This window comes from Lynx rufus, unplaced genomic scaffold (assembly GCF_022079265.1).
Source record: "Lynx rufus isolate CCGP_SWC_20201006 ecotype Redwood Valley unplaced genomic scaffold, mLynRuf1.p SCAF_18, whole genome shotgun sequence".
Lineage (NCBI taxonomy): Eukaryota > Metazoa > Chordata > Mammalia > Carnivora > Felidae > Lynx > Lynx rufus.
In genome coordinates, this window is record NW_025814832.1 from 7,277,176 (window position 1) to 7,294,804 (window position 17,629).

Here is a 17,629-nt window from a genome sequence, read left to right on the forward strand (position 1 = left end):
ATGAAGTACTGTTAAGGCAGTGTCCCCTCCTCTCTAATTGTGTATTTGACATTTTTAGTTGACTCTCTGAATCTAAACACAGATACGTATGTATCTCTATTAAATGTCATATTCTTCTTTTTGATCCATTTGTTCTAGCTCAGTCATTTCAAACATTATTTTTGTCATTTGTCCCATTATATATCTCTCTCGGCATTGTGTTATTTGCAAATTCGGTAGATATGTCTTATCTTTCAAGTTACTGATAAAAAATAATGTTGAATACCCGGAGCTTGGAGAGAGAGAGAGAGAGAGAGGGCGCCGAAGCCAGCAAGCCCAAAAGTATTCCACTGGAGAACTCTTTTGCCAGTGACACGGATTTAAAATTCTTGGGGAAAGACTGTTCCGTAAATTAAAAATATTTTATTATCCAGTCTACATTTTCTCTTATTATCTTACAAGAGATTTCACTGAGGGCTTTTTTGGAGTCAGTATGTAACTTCCACCACATGCCTCTGATCTACCAATGTAGTCATTTTACCTGAATAGGAAGTGACATCTATTTGGTGTCTTATTCTTGTTGAACCCGCCTTAGCTCCTAATGATTGCTAATCACAAACCATCTATTTTATTTATTCTGGAAGATCTTGAGTGTCCATAATTGCAGATTGATACATTGTCCGCACCTTTAGTGACAATTTTATTGTTGGGTTGATTTAGTCAGTTTCCAGATGAAATAGGTTGGGTGTATATTAATGGATGAGCTTGTTTATAGTAAATTACTCTGTACAATGATCTTTGAAGAGAAATCAGTACATTTTGTCCTATCTACTTACAAACTAGAAGTAACTTAATGGTAATGTCAGCATACATCACTGACAACTAGTAACCAAGAATGGAATAAATGAAAAAGATAAAGAGGAAAACCAGTGTACCTTTCAGAGAACTCCTTCCTGGTTCCTGGAATTTTATGGAAGTGCAGTGGACATTTAGGGCTTCTGAACTGAAGTTTCTCCTAGTTTACAAAAGGGTGTAGGTAAGGTAGGTGGGGGTAGAGGCCCAAAACTTAAGTGCCTAAGGGTCTGGACAGGCAATGTGAACGAACGAAGGTGACCAAGTAAAAGAAGTAAGAGCCGCGGGGACTGTGACAGGCCCTGGCGAAAAGAGGCAGCCACAACCCAGCTCGGGCTGTTTGTTGTTGTCCGGGCTGGGTGTGCCAGGTCTTCTGATTCTGTGAGACCCTAGAAATCAGGGTTTTTATGTGAAATTTCCTGCTGGTCAAATAATGGCAATTAAATTTGAATCTTGGAAAGTACTAATCAGAACAAAGCGTGCTTACAGGCCACCAGCTTGTAACGTCAGTCTTAAGCTGTGGCCAGGCAAGAGAAAGAAAAACGTACACCTGAGGAATGAAAATATCTCTTTCCCTCCCCCCTCACCACATCCTATTCCTTTTTCACCAAGAATCTGAACACGTGATGGGGTCACCTTTCTCTCCCATCTCTCAGGTCGTGGCAACCTTTGGTGGTTGGTCACAATTGGTTCATCGTGCTAGATCTATCTTAAAGTTATAAAAGCAGAAGGAGGATTGACTAATTGGGTAAAAGTCATCTAAGAGTTTTTCACTGTAGTTCAGGAGGAGTGTCACTCAACCCTGAGCCTTAAGTCTTTGGTTTCAGAGATCTGCCACATCTCGTGTTTGGTTTAGAACTGTAAGAGAGTAGTTTTGAAATTTTTATTCAAGCAACAAGTTTCACTAAATGTTCATTAAACTCTGGTACATACATGTTGGTCTCAAATTAATGCCTTGTTTTAGTGTGCTTGTAAACATGTTGCTTGCTGAAACAAGTCACTTCTAGAAATAGTCCATGTTTGAAGCCACATTCTGCCTTCACCTGCCCCTGTCCCTGTGATTTATTCAAATACTTAAATACCTGCTTTAAACAGAATCCTCTGCGAGCTTGGGCAAAATATAAAGATGAAGATAGGGACCTGCCTTTAAGTAAATATTATGTTATTAAAATTTTTTCCTTAAAGCTTGGTTATGTTTTCAGTAACCTTAGCCCCTCATACCATAAAAGGAAGTGCTATGTAACCTCATCATGAGAGGCTTTATTAAGCCTAACCATTTGTATTCAGGCTCTTCCCACAGATTCATTTCTGAAATTATCCATATTTTCCCTAGCTGTCTTTGGCCAGTAAATATTGTCTCCCCTTTTTTTGAGCTTATTTACTGACACTGCATTATTTTAAGTAGAAAGTAGTAAGAATTTTTTTCTTTTTAACGTAATCGAATATATATATATATTTTTCAAGATGTGAGAAAAGTGTTAAACAAACTATGTGTCTGATATATAACTTTGTTCTTTGATAACTATGGTCTCAGCCTTCTGACCTGGATAGGTTTATGTTTTTCTTTAGAAGAATTTCTGAATAACGGGATTATTTGCATTTAAATACATTTGGAAGACGACTAACATGTGGTCAGATGATTTTAATCTTTGGCAGTGCTTTCATTTCAAATATTGGTACTGGGATAAATATACCTTCTGATTATATTTTAATTTTTAAAGACCTTTTTAACCTGAAAGTGTTAAAATGAGTATGTAGGAGTGAGCTGGATTGTTGGTTTGAACTACCCAGGATTTTAGTTATTACGTATTTATTATTCTGACTTCAGAAGACTCCTACTTTGCATGAGGATGTTACTATACTGTAGTGTGCTGTGAACTTTAATTTGTCCTTTCTTTTAGGTGTTCAATTTGTCTGTCTGTGTCACTTAGTCATTTTTTGAACTTCTCTCAATCCCTGTCCCAGCTAGAATTCTGAATGTAATCCTCCCACTTCTCCCAGCTTATAATGTAATCAAAATTGTTTATTTTATAATTTATTATTTTGGTGCAATTTTCTTTGATACAATTTTGGTTTTAGGATTCTTTCATCCCATTTTATTATTTGAATTAGCCACATAAATTATTTGTTCATGTTACTTCTTAAGTTTAGTAGCAGCATTATACTTTAGCGACCAAGTACATAGTTCACAGTGAGTATTTGAGTAATGATGCATTTTTAAAATTGGGTATATGTGGCATTTATTTTAAGCCATTTGTTAATGACATTTGCCCATATTGCTTTAATAATCACCTAAGTTGCTCCTTAATGTTAGAGAGGTTCTGTTGGGAATGTAAGAGTGCTTAGGATATTATGTTACAGTAAGATGTTGTATACAAGAAAGTCTGTCCTATTTGAGCTTCATATGAAACCTCGGTGTCCCCCTGTATCAAGGTCCTAAAAGGCTTTTCTTTTAATTAGGATACATAGTATTATGTTTAAAATTATACAGGAGCTTCTGTTACAGATTCTCATTAAGGAAGCCACTGCTTGTACATTTAAAATTTTTTTGCCATATTGTTAGAATATTAAAGGACGCCACAAGGTGGAGTTTGCCTATTCTGATCTTTAAGTGTCAGTAGTTAACATGTAGATATTATGTGTTTCCCATGTATCTACGATCATCTATAAATTTTGGTTCTTCTAATGCTTGGTGAAGCATTTCTTGACATTGATGCACACTTATGTCCTTTTCTAAAGTATGTTAGGCATGCTCAGTTAACAGCTTTCTTATGATTTGTGTTGCAGTTCATCTTTGTTGGATACTATATTTTGACTTCTTAACCTATTTTGAGAAATATATTAAAAGATTTCATGCCTACTAGTTAGAAGAATTGTCATTGTTAAAATTGTTATTAAGAGTAATGGCATTATTATTAGGAATGAATGTAAAAAATACTTCACTAGGCAAAACAAACAAACAAAACAGTAAGAGGAGTAAAAGCAGAGAGGCCCAGAAGACTTTAAGAAGAAAGTGAAATATTTTATTTATTTATTTATTTTTAATGTTTATGTTTGAGAGAGAGAGCGAGTGAGCATGGGGGAGGGACAGAGAGAGGGGGGGACACCGAATCTGAAGTAGGCTCCAGGCTCTGAGCCCTCAGCACAGAGCCCGACGCAGGGCTCGAACTCATGGACCGCAAGATCGTGACCTGAGCTGACGTTGGATGCTTAGCTGACTGAACCAGCCAGGCGCCCCAAGAGTGAAATATTTAAAAACAGAACACTTAACTATAGTTTTGGTGACCTCGGTACAGTTTTCAATTTGAGATATGTTTTTGCAACTAGGAAAAAGCTATATGTGATATCTCTGAGCCCTAGTAACTAGGTTACACACAGTATAGTTAAATATGCTGTTTCAAAGTATTAACTTCAAAATTCATACTTGAGTTATGTAAGTGGATAGAATTATGAAATTAAAAGTACATTAATATTACTGCATTTTTTAAAAAAAATTTTTTTTTAACGTTTATTTATTTTTGAGACAGAGAGAGACACAGCATGAACGGGGGAGGGGCAGAGAGAGAGGGAGACACAGAATCGGAAGCAGGCTCCAGGCTCTGAGCCATCACCCCAGAGCCCGACGCGGGGCTCGAACTCGCGGACCGCGAGATCGCGACCTGAGCTGAAGTCGGACGCTTAACCGACTGAGCCACCCTGGCGCCCCAATATTACTGCATTTGTACACCTCTGAGTTGGGTTTGGAAAGGATCAGACGGTGAGATGAGAAAAACAGAAGCTAGGAAATCCACACTTATTTCTGAAAAGCTGTATGGGAGTGCTGAGAAGTACTTGGCTGGAACTGCTCTTCCTGCAGATCTCCTAGTGCTACTGCTCTTGACTGTGTGCTACTGAACTTTTCCTTCCACCTCATAATAGCCTGCAATCCCAGGCAAGGTTAATTGATACCTTGACCTTTCTGAATTCTCCCCTTTCCTTAAAGTCTAATTTTTGCAGGCTTTAACTCTTTGCAGTAGAGTTTTTATGCCCCAGATGTAAAGTTCCATGACACATTATAAAAAACAATATTAAAAGTACCCTATTTGGGAATAGCTAGAATGGGTTTAATTCCATTCAGCCCTTTAGAGTTTGATTGTTTTGTTCCTAAATATTGCAGCTGATAACATTCCCTTTATGATTGGTTAAATACATTGAACCAATAAAGATTTCACCTCATGTTCTTATATATGCAGTAAATTGCAGAGTGAATCAAAAGTATCTTGTATGCCTTCTTTAAGGCATTCTGTGCAAAGATACATAGGAATTTTGGTCATTCTGTTATATGCCTTATGTGATTGTTCACACAAACACCTCTTCATTTAAGTCTTTATTGCCTGACGTTTGAAACCTTTCCTCCTCTTTGTCTTATTAAGTAGCAGGGCCTGGCTGGCTTAGCCAGTGGAGTGTGTGACTCTTGATCTCAGGGCTGTGAGTTCAAGCCCACAATGGGTGTGGAGCCTACATAAAAAAAAAAGAAAAAAAGAAAAAGTAGCACTTGTCATCTGATTGACATATGGGCCCTCAGCACTTCTAAGCAGAAAGCCAGCATCCAATATGCAGGAATTTTCCACCTAAGAGCTTAGAAGCTCTGACAAGCTTCAAATGATTAACTAAGTTATATTCTAGTATTTAGTAATGATTTCTTATATTCTAAAAAGAGATACTGCTGAACTAAATTATTCCACGCAGAGAAGGAAAATGTGATTCTGGTACATCAGTAGGTATTTTTAAAAAGAATCTTTATACACACAAATGCACACTCATTTTTGACCCTGTAATACTCATTTTTGGGAAGTCTGTCTTAAGGAAACCACTAAATATGGAGAAAAATCTTACATGGAAGGATATCGATCACTTCATAGTGGAGGTGGCCACCCATAGGAATGGAGTATAATAAAGCTGCCTAAAATGATGTTTCTGGAATTATGAAAAAGTCCTTATATAAAGGATGTAAAAGTATATAAATTATACATATTGTATTTGCAGCAATGTAAGAAGCACACAGAAAAAAATCTAAAAGGAAGTACCCTAAATTTTAATCAGTTGCTTCAAGTGATGGGACTCTAGGTGATTTTTTTCTTCCTTCTTTTATTTTCCTCGTATCTTATCATGAACATATATTGTATTTTGACAGTAAAAAAAATAATAAACTTTAAAAAGAAAGAAAAAGTATGCCATAAGATATTATAATTTATTCTAAGATGATATTTTAGGTGAGTCATTTTGAAAGGATTACACTTTTGAATTGTGGAAGGATTATTTTTGCTTGAGTTTAGAAATGAAGTAGGAAACAAGTCTCTGAAACCGTTACTCCGTTTCTGCTTGAGACCTGAAATGACAAATGTGGCCCAGTGCTGATACTCTGGAATACAGTTCAGATCTTCACACTGTTTTCTAGTCAGGTGTTGTCAGTCAGCTAATCAATGACAAATGTGCCATCCGGTATAAATGCTTTCTCCTAGATGGAGAGCCTGCTTAGGGCAGCTGTTAAAAGCACATGCTAAAGGCATAAAATGGGTGTCTAAGTAGCTTTTCATGTCTAAAAGTGTCTTAAATAACCACTATAACGTTATGGAGTCATTGAAGCATATTTTATGAGTTAATAGTTGCCTTAAGTTTTAAACTAGCTGTATCTAGAGTATGTATCTATATTATTTGTCATACAGGAGTATGAACTGCTGTTCTGCCTGTTGGAGGCTATACTATAGTTGGGGGAAAATAATAATCACTATAATTACTATCTGACATGCAAAAGTAAACCAAGCAGTAAAGTCAGAATATATTATGTCATGAATGGTAGGGAATACTTTCTTAAAATACAAAAAAAGGAGCTGTGTGAAAACAGATTCCATACTTGAAAAAATGTTTATGAGAAATCATTGTGACTGATTTTAATGTGATGGCAGCTAGCTTTAATACTAACCCCTCTCTTGCCCAAGTTAAAAAATGAATGTAAACATTTTTTTTTAATCCTCCATCAGTAAAGATGAATAAAAAATCACAGAGAGCCCAAAGCTGAAGCAGAAGCTCTAATGCACTTGTAGCCAGTGTTCTCACTTTAAATTCTGTGCATCTCTAATTGATTTGGAATTATGCACTTTGAAACTCTCATCGTAGGTCTGTTACAGTCTATGAGTTTGGGATGTTGGACCTGATTTTTTACAGATGCATGTTTGCAGTTGTTGGTAGTCTGCAATTAGAAGCCTCAGTAAATTTCATGACTAATAGCTGTTAGCCTCATTTTGAATGAATACTTACGGTCACCACATAACTGTCAGATACTGCTTTTGGTATTGGTTTCAAGGGCTTCCCTTAGTGTTTCGGGTCAACCAAGACCAGCCTCTAAGGGATATATAGATACTGTATATAACCGCCTTAGGTTTCCTTGCCTGGTACGTGAGTGTTTTTAAAAAGTACACATAGATAGGTGTTTTTTTTAAGTTGGGCAATTTGTTACAGGATATATTTATTTAAATATAGAAAGCATGAGATGCATCCTATCATGGTGGCGACTCAATTTGTGTGTGCGATGTTTAATTGAGAGATGTTATTTTCAGTCCCCCACTTTTGTGAGCTCTGCTGTGAACTGCAAATTGTGTGCATGTGTATATAAAAGGTTAAGAGCCCGGGTAGCTGAGTGGGGTGCCATGCTGTTAGCAGACGACGAAGGCAGTATTACTCACCAGGTGCACGCCGTCAGCTCTGTAGAAGATTCCATCTTCATGGAGTCATCTCATGGTCCACTTTTTCTTGAAGCCAGGTAACATTTCCCCCAACCAGCGGGTTGGCCTTGGTGGAGTTTTTCCAACTGGAAAAACTGAAACCGAAGAATTTTCTTCCCCTAACTTAAAATAAATAATTAAGCATTGCCTGTTGGAAGAACTAACTCACAAGGTGGAATGAACCTGTGTTACCACTTTGCTTTGTAAAATAATACTTATGTCAGGAGTGATTTTTATTTTTATTTTTTAGGAACTGGGGAGGATAAGAAATGGGAGTGCTGTGTGTTGTGTTGCCATGGTGATAAGCATGGAGCACTCTGGCTTGTATTACAGACTGTTTCTAGAGATGCGCAGGTTGCATTTTGTGGTCACTAATCTGATTGTCACCCTTCAACTATTGCTGAGGCAAAGTAGTTTTGTACAGTTGATATTCTTGGCTCTTAACTCTTTTGCATATGTCAGTGTCTTGGTCTTTTAATGATGTCTGACTTTTGCTTCAAATCTGTTTGTTTCACTTAGTTGTAAAATAACCTAAACTAGACAGCCTCTCTAAACTCCTAATTCTCTAAATTTTCTGTATCTCCTCAATTGTGTTCAGTTAACTCAAAGTTCAGTGATACTTGAATAAAATATTCCAGCCTTTGCTTTAAAGCTTTATCCTCTCTATGGTAAGCTGTCATACTTGAGACTCTTGACGGTGCTTAGCAGTGTTATTAACTGAGCATGCTCACAAACTCAGTTTGTGGTACAGGCTGTCCCTGTTCTTGTCATGCACAATATGGCTTCTTTTACGTCATTTACCTTTCAGTCCATCTTGTTTCATTATGTCCTTTGGTTGGTACCATTGTCACTGCCTGTCTAATAATCAGGGTTGTTTTTGTTTGTTGTTGTTTTTTTAAATTTTCTTTCTTTAATCAGCAGTAACCAGATTAATGTGAGCTGGTAAACCTTCCCCATCCCCTTTGGGATTTTTTTGGTAAATTTTTATGGGGCTCAGTGTTCCCAAAGTTGATTTTAAGCAATGCTCTTAGAAAAGTATTGTCACTTGTCGCTTAACTGCTTACAAGATAGCTTTCAATTCCCGGGGACAGGAGATTGTATATTAAGTCCCATGAAATTGACTCTCAAAATTGTGAGATCTCAGTTTTACCTCTCATTTTGAAGGACTGTGGTGGTATTAAAAACTGGTAGGTTGATTTGTCTATGTTCTCCATTTCCCATGTGAAGAAAACACACAATTTTAGATGTTTATTACTCCCAGATAATAGCTAGTTGTTAAAGACATTTGTCTTTATTAATGTCTACATTATATCGTAAGATAATGATGATATAAACAATGTACATGTGGCTACATGGATAAATGATTTTGGTAAGCATTACTGTATGCAATTAGCCTGACAAGTGTGCTAATACTTCCCTAAAAGTAGACTGTTCATATAATTGGTATTTTCATACTAATCATGTTTTGAACATTAATTATATTTTCTAACTACAGGCACGTGACACAAGCTGACCTCAAGAGCTCCACGTTTTGGCTTCGAGCAAGTTTTGGTGCTACTGTTTTTGCAGTTTTGGGTTTTGCAATGTACAGAGCATTGTTGAAACAGCGATGATTAAAAAAAAAAAATACTGGCCCCACCAAAAACAAATACTTTTATGTATTTATGTATGCTTTAAATTCTGCTAGAAATATTGAGATATTTATACATGCAGAGTTACTTTATTAATATTTGTAATTCATGCATAAGAGTATTTTAATGATAGTTATAACTGCAGTATTGACTAGCATTGGGAAGAAACAGCTTAACAGCCAAACTAAAATGGCTAAATTTCAGAGGCCAAAAGGGAATATTTTGTAAATAATGTACATATTCAGGCAAGATATGGTCTCCCACACTGAATTCTAGAAATGATGTTTCTAGACATTTCTACATGGTATTGTTAGTGTTCAGTTGGCTCATTCTCCTAGGTCTAAGCTCAGAGATTGTATTTACTCATGGATTACTTATTTATTTCACATTTTACTCAGAATGATCCCTCTGGGCTCTTCAAAGAACACGAGGCACAATTGGCCATTTTCTCTCCATTTTTAAAAACAGATGAGTCATGTCAGCTTACACTTCTCCTTCAGCCACTCATGGTAGGTCAGCCTTGAAGCCATCGTGCAGTCTAGAAAATTGCATAGCTGAGTGTTGAAGTGCTTCTTTAAGGAAGGAGTGAGTTCCTGGCAATTAGCAGAGGCGTTGCCTATATGATTATGTTGCTTCCTTTGTCTGTATGTTGAATTTTATAGCCCTTTCAATCAAATGAGAAAAAAAGATTTGTATATTATCAATGTTTTTAGTTTAAATAAACAGTCACCATTCCTACTATGGAATTTCTTCCCAAAGTGTGTACATCATTCTCTAGTGGCTGTGTCTGTTCTAGTGTCTTAACAATAGCTGCATGTGTCATACCGTTCTCCATCCGGCTAGGATAACCTAGAAGCAGCACTTTTGTAAATGGCAAAGTAAATCTAATGAATATAACTCTCATGATAAACCTATTTTTTTCCATCATCGAACTTTTCAAGTATTTAAATAAATAACTGCTGTGTACCGTGATCTTGAGTTTTTTTGTCTTCTGGAGTAAATATTTTGCACAGATGTGAACGCAGTCCTCTGGTTTCTATCTTTCTCACCTTGAAAATTATTTTTTGTTCAAGAAGATAATAGTCGTGAGGAAAGAAGACAAGTATGACTTGTATTATATGAGAGGAAGTCTATCTTAAAGTTGTGGGCAAATCTATTCTCTGAGAAGGCCAGTTGTTTTCTCCTGCACGTACCTAACTAACGTGGTTTCTCCTGTGACTTACATGTTTATCTGCTCCTCTAACATGGGTTTTTTTCCTCTTTGCTGTTGTGATGAACATTTTCTCTAAATATCACACTCCCGGGAGTGCCTGGGTGGCTCAGTCGGTTGAGCCTCTGACTTCAGCTCAGGTCATGATGTCACAGTTCGTGAGTTCAAGCCCCACATCGGGCTCTGTGCTGACAGCTCGGAGCCTGGAGCCTGCTTCAGTTTCTGTGTCTCCCTCTCTGTCTGCCCCTCCCCTGCCCCTGCTTGTGCCCTATCTCTCTCTCTGTCTCTCAATAAACATCACACTCCCTGAGCAGCTGGTAACAGCAGAAATTACTAGCTATACACTTGTAAGATAATATGTGCCATACTTAGCTACATACTTCCCTTTCCCCTCCCCACCCTCCCACTCCCCATTTCCACTCAAAATGTGAGGAAAGAAGGGGCGCCTGGGTGGCTCAGTCATCTGAGCTCCAACTCTTGATTTCAGCTCAAGTCATGATCTCATGGTTCGTGAGTTTAGGCCCTGAGTCAGGCTCCGTGCTGACTGTGTGGAGCCTGCTTGGGATTTCTCTCTCCCTCTCTCTGTCCCTCCCTGGCTTGCTCTTGCGCACACGTGCGCTCGCTCTCTCTCTCTCTCTCTCTCTCTCTCTCTCTCTCTCTGTCTCCCTCCCTCCCCCCCCTCAAAAAATGAACATTAAAAATTTAAAAAAAATTTTTGAGGAAAGGAAAAATTAAGCAAAAATCTGGTGACTCCTCATTTTCAGAAGTCTCCTATTTACCAAATACATTTTCATCAGTTACACGGCTTCCAGAGACCATTCTTTGCTTCCAAGTTCTTCCCTGTTCAGACTGAAATATTATTTTAAAGGGATACGCCTTATGGATTGATGTGTTTGTGAGAAACAGAGGAAAGAACGTGGTTTGCCAAGACGTGAGAAGTGACGTTGATATATTTAGGCTTTTCTCTCTTAATCTTTCTCGTTTGAAGCTTAAGTGTCTGATTGACAAGGAGGCTGGCGGCCACCCCTCTCCCCTGTTGTTGCCACGTCTCCCGCTCGGAGCCTCCAGCCTCCCAGTACTGTCAGCCAGTCCAGGTGGGGCAGATGTGCACGGCAGTGCCCCCTGCTTTCTCCTCCGGAACAACAGGCTCACGCACGCATTTCCTCCATTTCACGTTCACTCTAGAGACTAGTAAATGTGGGGAAGTATGTGAATAGATCTAGTAATAGGCTTCTTCTGGCTTTCGTGATTTACTCTCAGAGGACGGGAGCTATAAGAGCACTAAGGGAAAATGAGGAAAATAGGAACTTGAGGATTCAAAGACTACCTTCCTTTCACTTTGCACCAACTGCATTGTCTCCTAAACGGACAGCTCAGGCTGCTTGCTGCAATAGTTTAATGAGTAGTGAGGCAGTCGTGTGAAGAAACATCACTGTGAAGGTTTGTAGCCTTACTTAGCACATCAAGGGTCTGCTGCTTCGTTTTTTTATTTTTATTTTTGATGTTTATTCATTTTTGAGAGACGCAGCGTGAGCGGGGGAGGGGCAGAGAGAGAGGGAGACACAGAAGCCGAAGCAGGCTCCAGGCTCTGAGTTGCCAGCACAGAACCTGACATGGGGCTCGAACTCATGAGCCACAAGATTGTGACCTGAGCTGAAGTTGGACGCTCAACTGACTGAGCCACCCCGGCGCTTCTTGGGTCTGTTGCTTTTGCCATTCATGTCTTTCTCTTGCACATTTGACCAAAAAACGATTCGTGTCCCACATTGTTGGAGCTCATAAGTGCTACAGTAGGAGTGAGTTCTGATGTTAGGAGTTTGGGGGACACATATTGGCCTGTGAAAGAAGTAGGAAGGCTGCGGAGATCTGTGCATATCAATACATCACCCGTCAGGGGAAGGCACCAAAGAGGAGACCCGCTGATGAGCCAGTCCTGAATGAAATGAGAATTTTTCTGACCTGAGGGAAGGCACCTGAATAAAGAAGAGCAGGGGGAAAAGAGGTGAGTGCTCAAACCCAGGGTAGAGCATCAATCTTTCCTGAATAGGCCCTGTGAACGCAACTGGTCTTAGCTTTGGTGCCCCTTTTGTCTGAGTTGTACTAGCAAAAAGCAATATAAAAGTGTCTTTAGAACATATGTGCAAGTCTTAAAACTGAGTATGTGACCTAGTTGTCATTAACACATTTATTTGCCATTATCCTTCAAATTTTAATAGTCCATGTGTTTTTAAGAAGCTGACGGGGGAAGGGGCGCCTGGGTGGCGCAGTCGGTTAAGCGTCCGACTTCAGCCAGGTCACGATCTCGCGGTCCGTGAGTTCGAGCCCCGCGTCGGGCTCTGGGCTGATGGCTCGGAGCCTGGAGCCTGTTTCCGATTCTGTGTCTCCCTCTCTCTCTGCCCCTCCCCCGTTCATGCTCTGTCTCTCTCTGTCCCAAAAATAAATAAAAAACGTTGAAAAAAAAAAATTAAAAAAAAAAAAAAAAGCTGACGGGGGACTAGATACTTCTTGCGAAATAGGACATCAAGATACTAAATTTATTTAATGTTTATGGCATGACAGTGCTCCAGGCAGGTAGCCTCACTGTTCCAGAAACCCTGATCCCCAGATTTTGCAGCCCCAGTAACCCACTTGTTAAAACCTCTAAGCTTTTAAGTAATTCTTGTCTTTTTAACTCCGTTTATCAAAAGTCCGTCAGAAGGAACGTCTGTTAACCTGTTTGAGCCTCGGCTCTATGGAAGTCTCGACCTGTGAGCATCACAGTTAACAAATCTTACGTTTCTTTAGTGCATCCCAAGTTCAGAAACTCCCAGGGCACACACAGACTATTCAGACCATTTTCCCCCAGTTATTTTTGGCTCAGAAAGTATGGACATGTTTATCAGAAAGCAAGATTTTGACATCGGGAAACACTTCCTAACTTCATAGCCCCTTTCTGGTTCCTGGATGTATTTTCCAATGATACTGTTTTGCTCTGTAGATTTTCTCATCTTCTTTTAGACAGTGGCAGAAGTCAGGGAGATCGAGGGGCTGTCATTCATTCTGGGTTTGAAAGCCGTATGTTGGATGCACACTCCCAGGAGGGCACTGCCAGCATTATCTCTGTCCATTGAAAACTCCAAATTCCACATGATCATTTTTTGCTTTTTCAGGATTTCCCTATTCATGGTTTACATTTAAATCCTTTATAATCGAATAACCCTTGGAAGTTTGATTAGAATGATGTGGGTATACATGTTATAGTATAACTTATGGGTCACAAACTTTTTCCATCAGGGGCCAGATGGAACATGTTTGAGACTTCTGCTGCTCCTGTGCTCTGTCATAGCAAGAAAGCAGCCATAGACAAAACAAATGAGCATGACTGCATTCTAATAAAACTTGATAGGCACTGAAATTGGAATTTCATATCATTTTCATTTGTCAACAAATATTTTTTTTTAACTTTTTTTTTTTTCAATGTTTATTTATTTTTGGGACAGAGAGAGACAGAGCATGAACGGGGGAGGGGCAGAGAGAGAAGGAGACACAGAATCGGAAACAGGCTCCAGGCTCTGAGCCATCAGCCCAGAGCCTGACGCGGGGCTCGAACTCACGGACTGCGAGATCGTGACCTGGTTGAAGTCGGACGCTTAACCGACTGCGCCACCCAGGTGCCCCTGTCAACAAATATTTTTAATTTTTTTAATTACATAAGCATGTGGACCTTCTCTTAGTTCAAGGGCTATACAAAAACAGGCTGCGGGCCAGATTTGACCGACACCTTGTAACTGATGCAAGTGTAGTAGTAAGTGCATGGCAGCTTTTACCAGTAGTTAAAAAAAATTTACCTGATTGTTTGGGAATTCGAAAAGGTATAGTAGGAGGAAGAACTTCAGAGTATTGTAGGAGGTGTTTGATTTGTTTCACTTTTGCTCATGATGATGTTCAGAACGCGGTGCTCCGGCTGAGCTGGGGCTCATCTTGGAGGGCAGTGTGGCCTGGGAAGGTAAAGACAACTTCAGTTTCCCTTCCTCTGAGCGCTCCCCCGGAGCCGTTCCTTTGGTACTTTATCCGTGTTGGTTTTCCTTTGTGAAGTTGTGTAATCAGCACGCCTGCAAGGTAAAAGAATCCCACAAGTGTGTGTGGTTTGAACTCTAGTTTTCTGGGGGATCTTGTGCACATGACAGCATGATAATGCTTTTCATTTCTTTAGATGTTGAAGTGAAAATTTCAGAGGTAAAATAGACCAAGATATCATCTGTTCAACTCTGTACTTTTATAGAATAAACTGAGCACAGAAAGTAGAAGCGACTCATTCAGAGCCACACCGTTAGTCTGTGCTTGAGCTACGACTGGAATGCAGGTGTCCAGACTCCCAGTTCAGTGCTCTTTCCATAGCAGGAGCCAGCCCTAGACGACTTGATTTTTTAGCTTCAGTAAGTTTGCAGTATGTTCGGTTTTAAAAAACAGACCTAAAAAGAAAGAAAAAAAAAAAAACAGTTTTGACATTTCTATTACTAAGAAGGGTTAAAGATGGCAAAGCGAATTTTTTGGAAGACTTTCAGTTCCTCTGAGGCATTTTGCCTTCACGTCTGGTAGCTGTCACCAGGTAATTGATGGTGTCTATTTACAGGAGCGCAGGCTTGGTGGTTAGGTTTATTTCAGGGATAGATAACTGAGGGAAGTAGGGCTGTAGCTTTTTTTTTTTTTAATTAAAAAATTTTTTTTTAGTTTATATTGAGAGCATTTGAGCCGGAGAGAGGCAGAGAACGAATCCCAAGCAGGCTCCGTGCTGCCAGCACAGAGAGCCCGACACGGGGTTTGATCTCACAAACTGTGAGATCGTGACCTGAAGCAAAATCGAGAATTGGATGCTCAGCCAACTGAGCCACTTAGGTGCCCCTTTATTTTTTTATTTTAAGGATGCTCCACACCCAGTGTGGAGCTTGGACTCAACCACCCTGAGATTAAGAGTTACATGCTCTACCCACTGAACCGGCCAGGCGCCCCTGTAGCCACTCTTTTAAAAGCACTGTGTATGATTTTGGGGGCGCCTGGGTGGCGCAGTCGGTTAAGCGTCCGACTTCAGCCAGGTCACAATCTCGCGGTCCATGGGTTCGAGCCCCGCGTCAGGCTCTGGGCTGATGGCTCAGAGCCTGGAGCCTGTTTCCGATTCTGTGTCTCCCTCTCTCTCTGCCCCTCCCCCTTCATGCTCTGTCTCTCTCTGTCCCAAAAATAAATAAAAAACGTTGAAAAAAAAATTAAAAAAAAAAAATAAAAGCACTGTGTATGATTTTTGTTTAATATTCTTAAACTGCTAATTTTGAAAAAATATTCTCTCTTTTTTTATTTATGAGTAGAAAAGTACCTTGGAACTGAGGCTCTACTAGAGGGGAAAACTCCTTGAATCGTGTTTTGTCACTGACTTAACTCTTTTTATCTCCGCTTCTCTAACCTCCCTCTCCAGCCTCCTGCACCCTGGCCACTTCTGGGTACCACCTCGACCCTAAGCGGCTCGGTGGGTCTTCACACATCTGCCCTCGCAGATCTCTTACTTTCCCTCCAGATTCTCCAAGTGTGGTCACAGTGCTCGGGGACTTGGAAGGAATAGGGTTCAGGCCCCACCCCAGACCTACTGACTCAGAAACTTGGGGGTTGGGGTTCAGCAAAGTGCGTGCTCACAGCCCCCCACCCTGGGACTCTGGTGCATGCTGCGGTTTGGGAACCCCTGCACTGGACACCGGGGGACAAAGTAGTTCGGTACTCAGTCTTGGCCTTCAAAAGGGGATAATGTTCATCTCAGATAACTGAGATGACAGGGGTTACAATTATTTTCCAACAGAGTGATTAAATTGTGCATGCGTGTTTAAAAAGTTAGCAAACTCTAATGTCTTTCCTCTCCTCTCGTGATAAAACTCAAACCTTAAGGTGGTTGACAGGGTCCTGCAGACCTGGCCCAGACCTTATTTGTCCCCAGACTTGCACTCTCACCTCTCACTACTACACTCTACACTCTAGTCAAAGAGATCTTTCAGTTCTAACAACACCCACTGTCTGTTGGGCTCTTTGCAGATGCTTCCTCCAAAACCCTTGTCCTCCCAGCTCCAAATCCTGTAGGTCTCGGGAGGGTCAAGGCCAGGCCACCAGTATCCAGGAGCTTAGTCTTCATCACCCATTTCATTGCCCTGCTTGCAGCATGGCTCCCCTGCCCTCACCTGTATTTTGTCCAGAGAGTCTCTTCTAACCTCTCTAGAGGCTCCATTAAAGGGTTTAAACAGGTATTAGGCAGGTCTTGGCAAATTGCCCCTTCCCCTGTCACTGAGGAACTGAACTCAGAGTAGCTGACCCATCTGTGTCTTACTGGTCGTGCACGGAGTCCCAGATATTTGCCCTGCTTGCTGTGTCCCTTGCCTACTCTCAGAGTACCCAGGGAGATATATGTCTGTCTCTTGTGTCTAACTTCATTTTCTTGATTTAAACCCTTTCGTGAGAAGCAGCTTTACTCAGTGACTGCCACCCTTGTGGAGACACTGACTAGCAGCTCTAGAAACTAAATGATCTCTTAGTGGTATTGGGAATTCACTGCGTGCGGGAGTATAAAAGCATGACCTTAAGAGGTAAGGCCTTGATTTTGAATCTCAACTTTGCCACTTACATTGCGCAAAGTACTTGAATTTTCCCGTTCTGTTTCCCTCTCCATAAAATGTTAGGATTGTTGTGCACATTCACTGAGATCTGTCCCTGGTTGTTTCACCTCCCTCTTTCCCCAGGTGAGTAAGAGAGCTGCTGTCCCCACAGCACACACCATTGGGCGGCAAGGCTCTGGTCCTCCCACACGTGAGCAGAGCTGAACCATTGCATCTGGGAGAGCAGGAGAGGCCTGGGCGACAGCCAGTTTGTGTGTGTGCATATCTGAGAAATGTCTTGATTAGGATGTCTGAAGGACTGGACCCAATAAAATGTCCCTTGACCCCCTGTTGCCTTGGCAGGTGGCACAAATAGCTGAATTTCCTATCTTTCTGGCTACCTTCTCTTTTTCAGTCTCACTTGGCTGCTTGACCTCTGCTGAACTTCTAGAGCCGTTGGTGCGCTCCAAGGTTCTGTCCTGAGTTTTCTTACCCTATCTATACCCTGCCTCTAGGTGATCTCACTGAGTTCCTTGAACTGTATTTTTCTTAACTTTTTATTTCAAAATAATTGGAGACATCTTTATAAGT

General features: G+C 40.4%; 1 protein-coding gene across 6 annotated transcripts in view; it reads left to right on the top strand.

The window, feature by feature from the left end:
* RHOT1 (ras homolog family member T1) overlaps positions 1 to 10,195 on the top strand; it is a 63,123-nt gene extending 52,928 nt beyond the window's left edge. For all 6 annotated transcript variants that reach the window (XM_047080780.1, XM_047080783.1, XM_047080781.1 and 3 more), the window contains one exon: positions 9,088 to 10,195. In XM_047080780.1, the coding sequence (XP_046936736.1) occupies positions 9,088 to 9,205 (118 nt within the window). In that variant the 3' untranslated portion in view covers positions 9,206 to 10,195. The remainder of the gene's footprint in view (positions 1 to 9,087) is intronic.
* The last annotated feature ends 7,434 nt before the right edge of the window (positions 10,196 to 17,629 follow it).